The 19320-nt window shown below is 45.0% G+C and overlaps 1 protein-coding gene and 1 long non-coding RNA gene across 3 annotated transcripts in view; one reads left to right on the top strand and one right to left on the bottom strand.

Moving 5' to 3' along the window:
- CACNG6 (calcium voltage-gated channel auxiliary subunit gamma 6) overlaps positions 1-13548 on the bottom strand; it is a 31874-nt gene extending 18326 nt beyond the window's left edge. The window contains exon 1 of the mRNA XM_081886082.1: positions 13019-13548. Within this exon, the coding sequence (XP_081742208.1) occupies positions 13019-13343 (325 nt within the window). The 5' untranslated portion in view covers positions 13344-13548. The remainder of the gene's footprint in view (positions 1-13018) is intronic.
- The window catches only part of LOC309355338, a 75290-nt gene that overhangs the window by 16038 nt on the left and 39932 nt on the right, over positions 1-19320 (top strand). The gene's annotated exons all lie outside the window — the stretch shown is intronic.

The raw sequence follows: 19320 nt of genomic DNA on the forward strand, positions 1-19320 counted from the left end.
CTATTGATAGCAGGCAAACTGTAGCCCAGGGCAATGGGTCTTTTGCCAAGATTGCTTCTCTACTGAGCCATTGTCTGCCAGTTCACACATGCGTCTTAATTTTTCATCAGGTAATTACCGTATTTTTTTGCTCTATAGGACGCACTTTTCCCCATCCAAAAATGAAGGGGAAATGTGTGTGCGTCCTATGGAGCGAATGCAGGCTCCTTGGCTTCAGCAATAGCAACGCGAAGCCTCCGAAGCGCAGAGGGAGAGCTACCCCCGCGCTCTGGAGGCTTTGCGTTGCTTTCGCTGAAGCTGCCTGAAGCGCCCGGAGCGCAGGGAACTCCCGCTGCCCCCTGGGGGCTTCAGGCAGCTATCCACAAGCCTTCGGAGCGCAGCAGGAGTTTCTGCTGCGCTCTGAAGGCTTGCAGATAGCTGCCTGAGGAGTGAGAGGGGTCGGTGCACACCGATCCCTCTTGCTCTCCAGGCTTCGCTTCGCTGGAGAGGCACTGCACAGTTTTACCTCTCTGCGCAGCGCCCCTTCAGCGAAGCGGGAGGAGAAATGGAAGGGGCTCCGTTTCTCCTGCCGCTTTGCTGAAGGGGCGCTGAGCAGAGAGGGGGAGAATTCCCCCCCCATTCTCTCCCTCCTATGGTCCAGTGCATCTAGAGCGAAAAATATGGCACTTAACACACTTCAGCAGCCAACATGGTTGGCTCATGTGCCTCTAACAACAGTTTCATATACAAAAACCATCAGGTGAAACATTGCACAGCACAGGGATAAACGTCGTCACCTCACAACAAATCCCGAACCACAAAGGCTTAGCTGCTGTAAAAAGTTGGCAACCTCAGAAACACGAGGAGGTATGAAATTTCAGCCAGCGGTGTTGGAGGTTCATTCACACATGCACATTGTAAGACACACGAAAGGCTTGAGGGGTTGACTTGGATTTGGAAAGTGGTGCATGCAGCTGCTCCGATCAAGCTGACGAGCTCCCACAGCTGCCTTTCATTCATAAAGAATCAGCAAAGGTGATGTGCAGTTTGGTTTTCAAACAATCTTAATTTTGGGCACGTGCTCAAGATTGGAGATGAATAGTTACATATTGGCTTGCTCGGGGCTTGAGAGAAAGGAACTTTTCAGTGATCTTTTGCCTGCGGCATCATGCAAGGAAGCTCATTCATCAACAGAATGCTTCTGATGGGTGATGAGAAAGTTGAAGTGATGCAGCGTTGGGCAGCAGCTGCAGGAGGATTAAAAACTTATAAAGGGCTTGGGACTTTTTTTGTGTCACGGCACACATCAGAATGGAGTACCGTCATGTTTTTATGCCCATGGTAGCCATTTCAGCACTTTTATCAAGATGTGAGTTTCCCTACCTCCCCATTTATTTCAAGGAGGACCAGTTCACCTCAGCTGTGAGAAATTGGAACTTTTAGCAGCAGCACTGTTAAAGATCCACAAATGGTTTTATTTTCCTCTAGTATCAGTTCCCAGGAAATGGCAGGGTTAGGTGTAGAACTGAGATGCTGTCCTGGACCTCAGAATGACTAGTTATTAACTAGTTTTTGCTAACCCTGTATCCTAACACCAAACCAGGTTTTGGCAGGCTTTAGGCTTTTGGGATCTACTTTGCTTTTTTACTAGAACCCCCATATCTACCAGCTGCACCCCAGTGCAAAAGACATACAATTAGAATTAAATTATTCTGAGCCCAATATTGTTTCTTGAGTACCAGAACAGAAAGGGGCTCAGAGACCCACTACTGGTTACTCTGTAACCCCCCCACCCCCCGCTTGCTTCATTTCTACAGTACAGTGGTACCTCGGGTTACATATGCTTCAGGTTACATACGCTTCAGGTTACAGACTCCGCTAACCCAGAAATAGTGCTTCAGGTTAAGAACTTTGCTTCAGGATGTGACTGCAGTCACTATGCAGTCACAGCTGCAAGAGTAGTGTTAGCCCAGATGTGGAAACAGCAGGAAACACCAACGGTGGAGGAGTGGAGATCAAAGCTGTTAGACTACGCGGAACTGGATAAACTCACAGGAAAAGTCAGGTATATAAGAGACCAAAAGTTCATCAAGGATTGGGGAAAATACGTAGATTATCTGGAATCTATTAGTGAAGGAAAAACAATGCTAAAGGGATTCAGAGACGCACTGTGATAGACTAAGAGTTATTGTGTAAAGAAAATAGGAGATAGAGAAAGGTACATTGACAATATATGCTAAGAAATGTGTAACCTAAATCATTACTTCAAATGATTTTCGGGCAAGCTAAAGGAAGCCTCGAAAGGGAAGATTATGTAACACTGTTGATGTGAAAAGTATAATTTTGTGTATCTTCTTTTTATCTTTCTTTTCCTTTTCTATTGTTATCTGTTTGTGTAATATTCTTTTTTTTGTTTGTTTGTTTAACTGTGTTTATCTCTTTCATGGAATGAAGCAATAAAAAGAATTTTCAAAAAAAAAAAAGAACTTTGCTTCAGGATGAGAACAGAAATCGTGCTCTGGAAGCGCAGCAGCAGCCGGAGGCCCCATTAGCTAAAGTGGCGCTTCAGGTTAAGAACAGTTTCAGGTTAAGTTTGGACCTCCAGAACGAATTAAGTACTTAACCTGAGGTACCACTGTATAATCTAGAGCAGGGAGCAGAGATGGACCAAGGTGTCTATTTCAGTTCTCTGTTTCTCGTTTTCCTAACCTTAAATTCAGTTCTCTACATTTCTGCAATTTGCCATTTTATAAAAAGAATCCTCATAAAAATTCATCAGCACTTTAGGGCAAATATCTCCCAGTGAATACATTTAGTATGCAGTTTTGACTAGTGTATATATTTTTTGCATCTCTGTAGCTTATTTTCACTAATATGCACATTTTTATCTACAAGTTGATCCAGACCTGCCCTTTGCCCACCCTTGGATGAAATCACAGTTTGTCTGGCCTTTCTCTACTCGTACTTGGCTCCAGCCTGGTGCTTTCCGATTCCTTCCCCTCTTGACTCCATACAGCAGGGCCTACATTAACTTGGCTTTTGGCCTCACCATGCTTGGGTGCCTGTTGTTTCTGATGGTCTCGCTTGCCAGTTGTTTTTATATCACACTCTGGCTTGTCCTGCCTTCTGGCATGTCCCCTACCCACTTTTCTGAAACAACAGGGCATGTTGCAAGTTGGATTGTTGCTATTCCAGCTTCGGGCCTCATCCCAACATAGCCGACTGACAATAACAAAACAAGAGACATGCTTGAGCCGAATTCCAGTCAAACCTTGGTTCCCAAACGCCTCTGTTTTGGAACGTTGCAGCTCCCAAACACCAAAATCCCAGAAGTAAGTCTTCCGGTTTTCGAACATTTTCCAGAAGATGAACATCTGACACGGCTTCCACTTGAGTGCAAGAAGCTCCTGCAGCCAGTTAGAAGCCGCGCCTCAGTTGTTGAACATTTCAGAAGCTGAACGGGTTTCCAGAATGGATTACATTCAATAACCAAGGTTTGACTGTACTTGCTCAGCCAAAATGGCCCCTTGCTCCTAGGCAAAAGGTAGCCATAAATCACTTCACAGTGTCTGCATTAGAAGCTGGCTGGAGGCCTGCCAGAGCGGTGTAGTGGTTGAAGCGTTGAACTTAGGACCTGGGAGAGGGTTCAAGTCCCCACTTGGCCAGAAAGCTCCCTGGGTGGGTGTCTTTAGGCCAGTCACTGTCTCTCAGCCTAAGCTAACTTTCAGGGTTACTGTAAGAATAATATGGGAGAGGAAAAAAGCATGCATGCCACCTTGAGCTCCTAGAAGGAAAAGGTAGGATATAAATATCTTGCTGTACAGTGGTACCTCGGGTTAAGTACTTAATTCGTTCTGGAGGTCTGTTCTTAACCTGAAACTGTTCTTAACCTGAAGCACCACTTTAGCTAATGGGGCCTCCTGCTGCCCTCCACGCCGCCAGAGCACGATTTCTGTTCTCATCCTGAAGCAAAGTTCTTAACCCGAGGTAATATTTCTGGGTTAGTGGAGTCTGTAACCTGAAGCATATGTAACCCGAGGTACCACTGTATACATAAAAATGTGAGGCTGTCATCTTGCTGCAGATTCCATGGGTGCCAAGGTGGACATGCCAACCCCAGCATGACGACAGGGTGGTAAATGACCTAGATGAGCAGTTTAATGTGCTTGCAAACTGCTCTGTGAAGTTCCTCCGTTCATTCAATGCATTCAATGCCACTGCAGCCGTGCTTAACAACGGGAGTGAGGGAGTGAGGGGTGCTTCACAAACCGTTCTGTGAAGTGCTTCTTTCCCCCTCTTTTAAATGCAGCTGCAGTGGGGTTGTGTCAGACTGGGGAGAGTCACTTCAGGAAACTGCTCTGAAGTGCTTTCCTTTAAAAGGGGTAGGAGTAGTAGTGAGCTGTGAGGGGAAGGGCTGGGGATGAGCTCTGAGGCTGAAGGGAGGGGCTTGTGGCAAGCGGGGGGGGGGATAAGTGTGTGGGGGGATGAGGGTTAAAGGGAGGATGGAAGCAGGGGAAGGGGTTGGGGAGTAGGAAGGGGTTGGCAAGTAGGTGGGGTTGGGGAGTAGAGTGAGCAGGGGTTTGCTGTCCCTAGTAATAGTATAAATAAACATTAGTTTGATCCATCATTTTAAGACACTACAGTAATAGGCAAACTTCAGCCTTCTTCACCTCTACCTCCTCACCATGACATACGCATTTCACTCCTCTGCCCATTCTCTTTCCAAGCTTTCTGTCTCCTCCTTCCTTCTGGACCATACCCTCTGCCCCAGCTTCCCTAGGTTGCTGTATTGTCAGGCCCCTGCCTCATTCTTCCCTAAGCCCTCTGCAACTTCCGTCCTTTCTTCCTTACATATTGCTTCCTGCCATTCCCCGCTCGAGGCCCAGACTGTGTTAGCCAATGACATTCAGAGACATGCTTTGTCCTTCTGTGATGCTAGCGCAGCTCTAGTCGATTACTGCCAGAGGCGACTTCATCGCCACCAAATCCCTGCCTACATCAAAACACCTGATATTCTATAAACAAGATTCCATGCAGCAGAGGATCCTTGCATTTAAAGAAGCAGATACTGTGCAATAGAAAATTCAGACATTTGTAGAGAAATACTGTGCTTTATCTTCTCCTCCCAACTCACTCGGTGAGACACACCCCAAATGCTAGAAAAGGAATACATTATGCAAATTCAATAGCACACATCACATATAAGGAAGTCTAAAAGACACAAATGCTCTTTTTGGCTTTAGCTATTCAGTGGCTCTCACTGTGGAATGATATGCATAATCAGGATTGATGTGCAGCCCTTAATGGATTCCTCCCCTCCCTCCCCTTCCCCCCAGAACATGTAGTTGGTAGCAGGAATTAACTAATATAGAAGGGACGGAGGGGCATTTTTTTAAAAAAGTGAACCTGCTTGTTTTACAGCTTCTAAATTTAATATATAAAAAACTGAAAGTTTAAGTTCTCAGGGGGAAAGGGGGGATTAAACCATGAACAGGCACCTTGCCTTTTTCTCAGGGGCAAATATGTTCTCTAGTAGGAAGTCTGGAGACCAGAACTATATTTTCTGTATATGAGCGGACACCTCACCCATAGTAAAGTTGGGACTATCTAGCAGTAAAGGTTTCATAAGTTACAGAGCACGTGGACTCAGGCACAGCTCAAATTTCATAAATATGACATAAAAAATCCAAGAGAGGATAATTAAAGCGAGGAGTATCTCCTTTGTGTATAGCTTTGTAACGTTTGCCTTGCTTTTCCCTTATGAGCAAAAAGATGGGGAACAAACTTTTTACTACATCCTGATGAAAATTGGTTAGGACTGCCAAGGGCCGAATAAAATGGTCTTATGGCCTGTATCTGCTTCTCAGGACCTCAGCTGCCCACCTCTGCATTAGAGAGCAAATGCTATAAAGAGCAGAGTTGCATAACTGTTGTTTTTGTTTTCTGCACACTGCCTTTGGATATTTCTTATACATATTAAGCAGTATAGAAATGGTCTAAACAGAATAATAAAGAAAGAAACTGATGAATAAAATAGAAAGAAAGAAAGAAAGAAAGAAAGAAAGAGACTGATTAAAACACCATCAAATAATCCACACTTGAACAAGGAGTCTTTCAGCACTGTTAAAAACCTGGCAAGGAAATGCAAACAAGGACTAGGGTAGACGCAGATACAAATCTGTACTCCATCATGAAAGTCACTGGATGACCTTAGGAGAGTCACCATCTCTTGGCCCAATATGCTTGCCAGGGGTGTGGTGGGGGTAAAAGGGGGCACCATGTGTGTTACCCCCAAACTCCTCGGAGGAAGAGTGGGATGTAAAAGTAATCAATAGCTGATATTAGCATATCTCAAGTGCAAAGAGTACAGTGGTACCTTGGGTTACATACGCTTCAGGTTACAGACTCTGCTAACCCAGAAATAGTACCTCAGGTTAAGAACTTTGCTTCAGGATGAGAACAGAAATCACGCGGCAGCAGCGGGAGGCCCCACTAGCTAAAGTGGTGCTTCAGGTTAAGAACAGTTTCAGGTTAAGAACGCACCTCTGGAACGAATTAAGTATGTAACCAGAGGTACCACTATAATGCTTTCCGGGACTACAGACTAACACCTTGTCTTCAACACTGAGAAGAGATACATGAATCATTTCCAGAAAATCGTGTGTGTGTATCCCAAGAAATCTCTGTAGATGTTTCCCCTGAATAGGCTACTCCAAATTTCCTGAGATTTGGATTTAGGTGAAATTCAGAAACAACTCCAGATAGTGGCTAGTGGCAAGGTGTTTCAGAAAACCCATCTGATGTGTCTGTGCAGAAGCAAAGGATTATAATACTCTTAAAATCTTTTAAAGTTGTGTAGGACAGGAAATTTCAGGAGGAACAGAATTTTGCATCCCTGCATGACAACCTGGACCATTTGAAATTCTCTCTAATTGAAGGGGCAGGAATTCTCCCTTTGTGTTTAATGATCACGACAGTTTCCTGGATATCTAAGAAATGGGGGTTAGATATGGGATATGAAGAGCAAATCTGTCAATTTCAGTTTTGCTCATTTTCTCATTGTTCATATCTAAAATTCAGTTCACATTACTGTGCCAGTTTGCAATTTTTTAAAAGTCCTCATGAAAATATGTCAGCTTTTTCAGTGTGCATTACTCCTAATACACACATTTGTATATGCATTTTTTCCTAATTAGCATATTTTGCAAATACAATGCACTTTTTAATGTTATTCTCACTAATATGCACATTTATACACACTTATCTATGCTCCTTGAACACATTATTTGGCTCGAGTGCCATTTGCAATTTGGATTAATGAGACTTCTGAAGGATGATTGTGTTCACGTATTGTTTTGGCAAGTGCAAATTAGGTGTATCTGCCTTTAAATGTGAAATGAACCGAATTCATCCTCCATCCTTCAATGTGGATCTGAATCTCTTAAAAATGACTGTCTTGGATGACAGGAGTGAAGGCCAAATAAGGTGAAATCTCTCTGCCTCTCTTTCTGTCCCCAGTGTGTGGACACAGGGTCGGCTCTGTCATGAAGGAGAGTGAAGCAAACAAAACCTTTCAAAGTATTGACCCTACTAGGAAATGGGGACCCGTTATTTGGGCCCTGCTTCAGGCATCAAAGTGTCCTGTACCAGCACTGTGCACAAGTGCATGTACGCGAACATTAGGAATGGGAGAGAAACTTGATTTTGTTTTGCAGTTTAATGAGAAACTACATAATTTGGAGAACACACAAACTGTAACACAGGGATTCTTTGAAATTTGCTCTTCTCTGAATTTTGCACACATACACACAAATGTGTACAAAAATGCACACATTAGGGGAAAGTGCATTGATTCACAAAAAATAGCTACAAAAATCAATTATATTAGGGGAAAGTGCCCCCCTCCCTTTAAGGACTAAGAAGAAAGGAGTTCCCCCAGTGGTTCTCCCTTATGCTGACTGTGGTTTCACACCCATTCCTCTTCAGGCTGTAACAGGGTGCTGCTGAAATTTAAAGCCCCAAGCCCACCACTGCTTTGTTCTCGGGTTGAAACCTAGTTTAGCTGTTTCACATTGCTGTGAAATCTCTCATGAGGGCCGTTTTCAGCTGAGCAAATATAGGAATACTCGCGGTATAGTTTTCAAACAGCAGGTTAGCATTGTGCCTGCTGGCTTAATTCCTAAACCCCCCACATTTATTAGTTCTTTTGTACTTGACCTGTATAAATATATATTACACTTTCAGTGTGACACAGACAGAATGAATGAAGCCCAACCGCCCTACACTGGTGTCTTATTGCTGATGTATTCTGCAGCATACTCTCGACACAACAGTGCATCAGTTGTGAATTTATTCTGCTTTGTTAGGGGTGTGGGCAAAGGGTTAAGTAACCTCAACCTCTGCGTTTCTTCCTCAATCATATTGGTGGTGGAGCCTCTCCTTTGTATGCAGAAGGTCCCAATCTCATTCCCTGGCTTCCCCATGTGGAGCTGGGGGAAACCCCTGCCTGAAACTCTGGAGAGCCACTTCCCTGTCAGTGTGGACAGTGCTGAGCAAGATAGATCAATGCTCTGACTTGGTATAAAGCAGCTTCCTGTGTTCCTTCCTTACAGGTGTATTTCGTTTAACATCAGCAATGGGAGATCATCCAGGGATCTTTGGGTGTACAGTGGTACTTTAGGTTAAGTACTTAATTCGTTCCGGAGGTCCGTACTTAACCTGAAACTGTTCTTAACCTGATGCACCACTTTAGCTAATGGGGCCTCCTGCTGTCGCCACGCCGCCGGAGCACGATTTCTGTTCTCATCCTGAAGCAAAGTTCTTAACCCGAGGTAATATTTCTGGGTTAGCGGAGTCTGTGACCTGAAGCGTATGTAACCTGAGGTACCACTGTAATATGTAATCTGACTCTCTGAAACCCCAAAATAACTTTTCTTCAATTTATGAGTTTTCTGCGCGCACAGTCTTCTCTGCCTCTATCCCAACCAGTCTTCTGTCATCTGTCCCTTATTTTACTCAACCTCAAAGCCGAGCAATGGATTTGCATTGAAAGATGTGCGAATGAACAATAGCAATGAGCAAACAAGTTCAGGAGTGAAACGCAAGACGCTGGCAGCTTAGAATGATATATGTAGCCTATTTGGGGCAGGGGAGATCAGCTGTCTGGGTTTTTCCTGTGAGTGAGGAATCCTGTATGTGTATTTCTATGTATGTAAAGTCTCTAAACTCCAGGTTGAGATCACAGGTTCCAGTGCAAAGCCACATTTATAAGTTCTGCAAATGACCCATCGTAGCTGTCTAAAAGCAGCCAAGTGAGAAAAAGAACTATTTGAAAGATCTCTGCTTCCAAACCATAAGCCAGAGGAAACAAAAAATAGAATCAGAAAATAGACCTGCGCAGATTATAATTCTGCATACTGATTTCCCATCCAAACTAGACCTTATCATCCAATGCATAGTCTAGGAAGACATGAGGCACTATATGGAACTGGCGGAAATGACTGGCAGAATCCGAGACCAGGGAGAAGAGTTGGTAGAAGAAGATTGGAAGAAATTCAAAAACTATCTACAGAAACATTAATTAATGAATTAATTAGAAATTAATGAATGTTAAAATGATGTTGGATTGAAATAAAATGGCTTTAGCAATAAAGCTAAAAAGAATATGTAAAAATGGATTGATAATCAGATGAAGATACGAAGTTTTCATATGTTAAGATATAGAATTAAGATAAAAACAAAGAGGGAAAGGATTTGCTGATTTAACTATGTGAACTGGAATACAAAAAAGGGAAGTGTGAGGAGGTCAGGAAACAAGTAAATGAAATATAAGACATGAAAAGATTGATCTGTTTTTATTTTTTATGATTTTTCATGTATTTTGTATTTTTCTTTGCATTTTTGTATCTTTTTTATTTTTATTTTTATTTTTATTTTCTTATTCTGTAACTTTCTTTTGTCTGTAAAATTTCAATAAATATCATTAAAAAAAAAATAGGAAGGCATGAGGCGGAGGCCCAATTCAGAGTTAACAATAATAAGAAAATGTTTGTTAAGATTAAGTTGCACACCTGCAGAGGTTGTTGTAGGAGAAGACTAAGGGGCAATCTGTACAGGGTGGCTCTTCCCAGCTGAGACATTGCTGTGTCGCTTTATCTTACAAATGGAATTGCCATTTGGTGGGCAGAGTGTGCTATATTAATAAAATTAATATCGAATTCCTTGCCACAGCCCAGTGATTACAGTGGGAAGTTGCTGATTAGTAGACAGCATTTTCTCTCTCATGGAGAGAGGAGTCAGGCAAATGCCTGTGCAAGAGTCAGGGGTGGAGGAAGAAGGGTGCGGTGGGTGCTGGCCGCCCCGGGTGTCACCACTTGAGGGGGGGGGGACAAAATGCCAGGCAGCACTCACAAAATGCCAGGCGGTCTCCTGGGTTCCGTGCAGCCAGTGGCGTAGCGTGGGGGGTGTAGGGGGGCCCGGCCGCACCGGGCGCAACATCTGGGGGTTAGGGTTAGGGGGCGCAAATCCACGGGTTAGGGGGTGGAAATTACTTGCCTTGCCCCGGGTGCTGACAACCCACGCTACACCACTGCACGCAGCCCAAATGGTTTGCCTGCTGCCTCCCCCCCAGCTGTAGGGCAGCTGAGTGGGAAGAGGCAGGCAGACTCTGGAGGCCCTGCAGTGTGCTCCGCTCTCGCCCCGCCCCTATGGGCGGCACACACTGTCCCTGGGCGCGCCGCCGCAGGGTCCAGGCACCTGAGCGGCTTCCTCTGCCGCTGGCAAGAGTCAGTTGGTGTGTGGGCAGGCAGACACGTTGGACAAAACCTAATGCTAAAAGTACTCTGCAGCGCTTTACGGGATGCGGCAATACAAATGAAGTTGTTGTTTATTCATTCATTATTATTTCAATTTATAGCCTACCCTTCCTCCCAAAGGAGGGAGATTAAAAGATTTTAAAAGCAGTTCCTCGCTGCTTCTCTGAAACAAAGCCCTTCTTCTTCCTATTGTTGCAAAATGGAGGTTCAGGGATGAAAACAGCTGACAACACTTTATGGCCCAAGAAGCCACTCCTTCTATCCATAAGTTAAGATACAAGTGGGGGGGGGGGGAATGTTGAAAAAAAAAGTTTTTCAAGTGTAAGGCACTCCCAGTGATTTCAGTGAGAACTGTGCCATGCCGCAATCTGGCCTACCAACAGCAGAATAATAACAAAACCCAAAACGCCATTTCACACACACAAAGCTGCTAATAAAACAATTCTGAAAACACACAAAGAATAAACAGACGAAAATCACGGAGGGGGGACGGATGGACAGATTAGCTAGTCAGTGCATCATGTGGCGCACATGGAACCCACGCCCTGCTGCCGTGAAGTGAAAACCATCGTGCAAATTGGCCCACAAATAGATGGCTGGGTTAATGCATTTCTCAATGCCTATAATGGGAAATGCCACATTTTGAGCCTTCCTGAAAGCCACACAGACTTGGAGGCAGAGATTTTGTGACGATGGGGCCTGGGCAGGAGCAGAATCATTGCAGAACAGCCAGAAGATAAATACAGGGCGTTCAATATTGCAGTTACTTAATTGCATGATTTTGTAATGAATGATTGAGTAGAAAACTACTTACATTGCTTTTGCTTATGCTTATATCTTGATAAGTAAAATAATGAAAGTCTTAAGGCAGCAGCAGACCCAATGGTATTAGCCAACCTTTTTAATTAGTCAATAGCTGTGTGGGGCCCCCCAGTCTGGTTTGGGACCGTGATGGGGGCAAATAGACACACTATTGTATTTTAATATTCTGTTGGAAGCCGCCCAGAGTGGCTGGGGAAACCCAGCCAGATGGGTGGGGTATAAATAAATAATAATAATAATAATAATAATAATAATAATAATAATAATAATAATAATATCAGTGGTTTGCTATGTCTAATTGCAAACAGCATTTGCTCAATTACTAATTGTGTGAATAACATCATGTTTGCTTTGCCTGTTCCATTTTTCAAAAGTGCATTAATATTCAGAAAGGAGGCCTAAAATATCTCTGAAAGGGGCAATCCCCCTTACCCACCCCAGTGTCCTGGCCATATCTTTCCCTAGAAGCTCTGCTAATCTAACATCAACTACATGGGTGTTGGTTGTCTTAATTAAGTGTTAAGTGCAGACTCTCTGCATAGTCTCAGAGGCACACTTTTTTCCCCCTTTCCAGTTTACACATGCAGTGAAAAAATAGTTACAGTTAATATGGAAAACTTGGCTTTGGGGTCTCTATGGAGGCTCCTGATTCTGTGAACTGTCATCCTTACGTCAAACAGAAGATGATACTTTCAACCATAACTCCCCCGTTTCAAGCTATAGTGTATTCAGGTAGAGCCTCTCCCTGTAGAATGGGAGATGGAAGAAAGATGCTAGCAGAGGCAAGGAGATTATCCTTCATTAGCAGGAGGTAATCAACACATCAGCATTCTGCATTGCAAGTCCTTGGGCTAAGCCTGAAATTGCAAACAGATGCCAAGGCTGAGGTTGTGAGTCGCGGGTTACATGAAGGCCTGATGGATGTGGCTGGGGCGGAGCAAAAAAGGAAAGGGAGAAAGACAAACACACTGGACTGCTTTTTGGTAAATAGATGAGAACAATGTGTTGGGTAGGGGCGGCATATGCAAAGAGATAATTAATTGATGAATGGATAATGGAGGGCTTTACTAAACTGGGGAGGAGGGCCTCACACTTAACCAGGGGCTGCCAGCAGTCCACCATCTTCCCTTGTTAGTCCGCACATCCCATCCCTTATGATCCTGCATGTAATGCATTGAACGTGCTGTATCACATGGAAACACCAGCCCACATTCCCCGGATGCATAGCAGAGAAGATGGTGGGGGTTGGACACAACAATGTTGGGAAGTGGAGGGAGCTGATCAAAGGGAGGGGGCAACTTCAGGAACAGGGTGTGTGTCTGTGTTTGTTTATGAAAGTGTGGGTGGGGTCGGGTGGGGAGTAAGGGAAAAGAAAACGGGAACATGCTCAGGTAAACCATTACCTCCAGGCAGCTCTGCGGGTCCACAGGTAGCCCTCTCCTCTTCCACAACGTCCATCCAGAGTTTCTTGTGGCAAAACTTCCACAAGCCATAGTGGGCCGCCTCGCAGACGAGGGATTGGTTCTGCTTGTAGGTGTTGAGCTCCACCCAGAATTCTGTGCCCACGGCCAGCACTGTCAGGGTCATCCCCACGATGGCCACGAAGAAGGCCAGCTTGATCTTGCCCTCTTGCTCATCCGTCAGGACCTTGCGCCGCTTGACCCCTGCCCGCGTGCGCCCCCCCATGCGCTGCTCCTCGTCCTGGAGGAAAAAATTTGGCCACATCATAGCCCCTTGCCCTGCTCCCCCTTGTCTTTTGAAGGGATCTATTTTGGCTCTAGAATAGCTACCCGGAACCCGGTTTGCAAACCCCCCAGGCTTTAAGCTGGGTCTTCCGTGAGGGCTCCTCGCAGCTTCTCTTGGCTCCTATCTAGGTCAACACGTTGCATGCAGTGCTGAAAAGTTGCTTGGCCACCCTCACCCCACCCCTGCCTTCTCTACCCAATGCCCTGGCTTCCCAGGGTGAGGCCAGGGTTGGAACAGCAGCTACCTCACCCCCCCCCCGGCCGCCTTGGCAAATGTGCGGAGCACCTGTTCCTGCTCTTCATCGCCTAGGCAATCAGGGTTATTTTAAGGCTCCAGGGCGCATAGACAGTCTGGATGTGTGTGTGCCTGTGCGCCTCTGAAGGTTTTGACGATGCGGAGGCCAAAATGGAAAGCTCTTTCAGCAGCACCGGGGGGGGGACCCCCTTGCCCCACCTTACGACAGCACCCCCTGCTGGGACCGGAATACCTCGAGGCATTTTCACAAGTCTCTGGAACTTGCACTGGCTGCAATACCTCTTTTGGATTCACACTGATTAACAGCAAGTATGCACAGCACTAAAATCATGTACAAGTTGGTCTACTGCTAGGCACACTTCTTTCGAAGTCCCACAGGAAGCAAGCGTTGTTTCCAACAAGTGCTTTCCGAGCAAGTATGCCAGCGCTTCCTCCTTCTGCATTTGGAGGTGTAAATCTTTCCTCTGCTATGACTTTTCCTTAGGCCAGGTAGGGAAGACGTAGCCCTGCAGACATTGTTGTACTACAGCTCCTTTCTTTGAGCCATGCTGGCCATGGGCATTTGAGAGCCAGTGTGGTGTAGTGGTTAAGAGCGGTGGACTCATAATCTGGGGAACCGGGTTTGCATCTCCGCTCCTCCACATGCAGCTGCTGGGTGACCTTGGGCCAGTCACACTTCTTTGAAGTCTCTCAGCCCCACTCACCTCACAGAGTGTTTGTTGTGGGGGAGGAAGGGAAAGGAGAATGTTAGCCGCTTTGATACTCCTTAAAGGGAGTGAAAGGCGGGATATCAAATCCAAACTCTTCTCTTCTTCTTCAACAACATCTGGGGGGCTGTGAGTTTCCCATTAGGCAAACTGCTGTCTCTCAGCCCTCCCTTCTCTCTCCCGCCCCAATACCCAGTACAGACAATAGCAATGCTGACTGACCTTTCCGGCTTGTTGTCAGGATTAGCAAGTGGTCATCTCCAGACCATCAGTGTTTTGTGGGAGGGATTCAAGTGCATACCAGACATTTGAGCAATTAAAGGGAATTAATGTGCTCTGTTGGCCTGATGCAACAAATCCTCTTACAAAAAATACTTGATTATTTTGCGGTTAGGAAAGTGGTGGGGGAGTGGACTGAAGAGTGTGGGATGGGCAAACAATTAACAGGAAGATGAATAACTACCGAAAAATTAAATCTGGATGAATTCAGGCAGACTGCTCCTTGCCTTATAACCGCCCCATAAACAGATCTGAACGAATACTCAATAAGGACTATTCCTGGGGGAGAAATCAAATTCCATTTGCACTTAAAGGAAAGCCCACCAAACTTGTGATTTCTGAAACAATTCCTGAACCCAACCAACCTTAGAACTTCGCCTTTTTTGAATTTTGCAATTTTGCAGGGCTCCAGCCAAGTAATGGCTACGGAAATGCACATATTAGGGTTAAAAATGCACATATTGCTGTTGGTGTGTGTGTGTGTGTGTGTGTGTGTGTGTGTGTGTACAAAAATGCATTGTAAGAGGGAAAAATTATTTGCAAAAATAGGGCAAATTCGCATGAAAATGCTGGTGATTTTTTCTAAGGACTTAAAAAAAATCACACACTGTGGGAATGTGCAGAATAGAATTTAAGTTTGAAAAAAATGAGAACTAGACAGGAAATTAACAGAAACTGACAGGGAAAATGTGAAACTAACAGATTTATTCTGTAAATTTTTGTATGCCATTTTGCCTAATATACACATTTTTGCAAAGCAGCTTTCCCTAATACAATACATTTTTCAAATGGAAAATATGCATGTATAGGAGGCAGTGGAGGACAGAAGTGCCTGGCGTGCTCCGGTCCATGGGGTCACGAAGAGTTGGACACGGCTAAACGACTAAACAACAACAACACATAACTTGGCAGGGAAAACTGCATTGCAAAATTAGAAAATGCTTGTATTTTGATGCACAGCTGCATTTTGGTTCACTTATTGTTTCAGAAAGTGAGAATTAGAGAGAAATTTTCTTTTAAAATGCAAACTGAATCATTTCTCTCCCCCATCCCAACTTAACCTCCTTACACGAGCATAGCTGAGCATTTTATATTACCAAATAAGAGAAGCCTCTCTTGTGAAGAATTTCAAACTGTAGGTTCCTCAGGGCAGTGACCTGTCTTTTTGTATTTCGTAAAATGTCATGTGTATGGCTGGTGCCATGCATTGGGGTCAAGTGCAACACACACTGAGGAAGGAATGAAGGATGACAAAAATAAAGAAAATAAGAAAGAAAGAAGTATAAACACTTGGGGGGGGGGGTTGACACTCTACCCCTTTAGCGGCATTTAAATCTAAATCTAAATATCTAATCCTCTGTGTGAACATAGAGGATTAAAATAATGATGTTGTTGTTGTTTAGTCATGTCCGACTCTTTGTCACCCCATGGACCAGAGCATGCCAGGCACTCCTGTCTTCCACTGCCTCCTGCAGTTTGGTCAAACTCATGTTAGTAGCTTCGAGAACACTGTCCAAGCATCTCATCCTTAATTAAGAAACTAGACTATGAGGCTAGGGAGAGAGGATTGTGGTTCCCAATGGCTGGTTTTCCAGTTCTTCACTCCTCATATTTCCTTTTGCTTGGTGACTTGGATACAATTTTTAAACTTACTTGCATATTATTGTTCTTGTTGCTATTATTGTTATTGTTATCCCTCAAATGCGGCTCAGGCGGTTGAAAGTCTATCGGTTTGGAAACAAAATGGGGCTACCCAAATATAGGGCGGCGCTTTTTATATACTCTGGGGATTTCCAAGTTTATAAATTTGCAGCTTAAAAGGAAAAGAAAAGTTAATCTTGCCAAAGTTGGCTGGAAGGACCTGTGAGCTTCCAGAATGTATGGAATGCTGTGGTGGCAAGAGAGAGAGAAGAAGAAGCTGGAAAATACAGGGGGGGGGGGTTAATAATAATGCCTTAGAGGGGGGACAGGATTAGGGTTGTGGAATGCATGCTATGAGATTTAAAAAAACCCATGGATGTTTCAGGAGAAACAAAAGGAAAAAGAATACAGTGGTACCTCAGGTTAAATACTTAATTCGTTCCGGAGGTCCGTTCTTAACCTGAAACTGTTCTTAACCTGAAGCACCACTTTAGCTAATGGGGCCTCCTGCTGCCACCGTGCCGCCAGAGCCTGATTTCTGTTCTCATCCTGAAGCAAAGTTCTTAACCTGAAGCACTATTTCTGGGTTAGCAGAGTCTGTAACCTGAAGCGTATGTAACCTGAAGCGTATGTAACCTGAGGTACCACTGTACATTTTTTCTTTCCCTCTCACCAAAGCACTCCCCTCCCCATTTAGCTACAAAGTGATTAGATTCAGGGGTTAGCAGCCCCCCAGGGTTTGAAATCTCTAGCGCTGTAGGGCAGAGCAGGGGAAGTCTTCCAGAGAGGTGAGAGGAGACTTCTTCCTTTCCCTCCTTCAGAAGAAATCTTTCCCCACATTCCTGCCATCCCACTCTCCTGAGAGGCCTGAACAAGGCTCCTGTTCCATGCTGGCTACGTATGTCCCTGAAAAGCAACATTCCTCTTGGGGTGGGGGTGCAGAAATAAGCTGCAGTTTGTGTTGCAAGGCATCACCACCTGCAACCTTGCGTAGATTCCTGGATTTCTGGAAGGGGAATGAGGCCCAGCAGGTTGTCAACATGTGTTCCATCACAGTGACACCTGTTCAGAACCTAAGAATGGAAATGGGACCTGCTGCAAAATGATGTGCTCTCTCCTTGGTGAGCTCCCTATAGTCTGTTTCTTTCTTCCCTTGTTCCACCTGTTGCTCCTGCTGTTTCTGGCTCCTGATTCCCCACCCCCTTCTTTGTTGCTCCTATCTCCCCCCCCCCATCTCATCTGTTGTCCCCCTTTCCCTTCTGTCTCTCACTCTTACGGCTGCTCCTGTCTTCCCTCCACCACCAATTCCTTTCTCCTGGTTCTTCCTCTTGCCTTCATACACAGCGGAAAGCCATTGAAATGGCTTTCAAATGCCTGTTGCACAAGCCTTGCTTAGAACAGGAGATAAGAGTAACTAAGCAGGGTGAGTCACTCCTGTGGAGCATGCATGCTCAGCAGACATGTATCATTTGGAGGAATTTGCCCCTTCTAGCGGGGTCTGGCTTTAATTTCTTATGAAACTTGAATGCAGATTTCCAAAAAAATAGCAAGGAGAGACAAGAAGGCCTTCTTAAATGAGCAATGCAAAGAAATAGAGGAAAACAACAGAATGGGAAGAATCAGAGATCTATTCAAGAAAATTGGAGATATGAAAGGGAGTAGTAGCAATGTTCCTGTTTTTCTGAATGGCTCACGGTTGCTTTGCAGCAATCCTGGGGCACCTCTCCTTTGATTGTCCAGCGTTGCCTCTGTTGCCCATCAGGAGGCAGATTTTCTCATGAAATTACGCTTTGTTGTTGTTGTTTAGTTGTTTAGTCGTGTCCGACTCTTCGTGATCCCATGGAACAAGAGCACACCAGGCACTCCTGTCTTCCACTGCCTCCCGCAGTTTGGTCAAACTCATGCTGGTAGCTTCGATAACGCTTTCCAACCATCTCGTCCTCTGTCGTCCCCTTCTCCTTGTGCCCTCCATCTTTCCCAACATCAGGGTCTTTTCCAGGGAGTCTTCTCTTCTCATGAGGTGGCCAAAGTATTGGAGCCTCCGCTTCAGGATCTGTCCTTCCAGTGAGCACTCAGGGCTGATTTCCTTAAGAATGGATGCGTTTGATCTTCTTGCAGTCCGTGGGACTCTCAAGAGTCTCCTCCAGCACCATAATTCAAAAGCATTACACTTTAGACAAGGGCTAAAGGAAGAGACTAGGACAGGAGGGTCCAGGCCTGAAGGTGTTAAGTAAAATCCACAGAGGGCCAAGTGGCGATTTTAGAGTGGTTCATCCATGCAATTAGGAGCAGGCTGGAGCATCTGGTGCCACAGTCCCCCCGCCCTGCTGCCCTGGGGGAGCGGGATACTGTGTGTTCTCAGCACAAGCTGATTGAGGAAAAACACTGAGTTAGCATGAAATGACAGCTGTTTCAAGGCTGGCAGGAAATGGCAGTGGGAGATCTGTAGGGGGTGCTGTGCTGCAGGGAGTGAAATGCAGGCCAAGAAGACATGCTGTGCTGTCAGGAAGAAGGATGAATTGAGTACTGCTTTGTTTATTAATTTTTTGTTATGTGTGTCTTGCTTTATTAACACCTGAAATGTGTGGTTGTACCATGGGGCTTTGCTGAAAATTAAGTCAGGTTTGTCAGCAACAAGCTAGGCTAGCACATTATTTGCATCTCAAAACTGCTCTGTGACAGCTGTCAGCGTCTAAGGGCAGAGGTGACAAGAGTTGACGTTTTGGGAAATAAAGAAGTATTCATTTATCCTATGGCACTTTTACCCCATACAACGTCTGAGGTTGATGGGGCAGTGCCCCATTCACCCTAATGGACCAGCCTCCACTAGTTCTTAGTCAGACAACATGCACTCATGTGCTTTGCATGCGGAAACATCCAGGCTTTATCTCTGACATCTCCAGCTGAAAGGATCAGATAGCAAATGGTGAGGAAGACCCTCCACCTGCCTGAGCCCCTGGGGAGCCACTTGCCAATGTGGCTAGAAAGACAAATGGGCTTACCTGAACCTTTCCAACCCAAATATCATAACCACATGTTTGCATAATGGTTTCTGAGATAGCTGAACAGGTTTTTGC

The sequence above is a fragment of the Podarcis melisellensis genome (genome assembly GCF_964234715.1).
Source record: "Podarcis melisellensis genome assembly, chromosome: 13".
Classification (NCBI taxonomy): Eukaryota; Metazoa; Chordata; class Lepidosauria; order Squamata; family Lacertidae; genus Podarcis; species Podarcis melisellensis.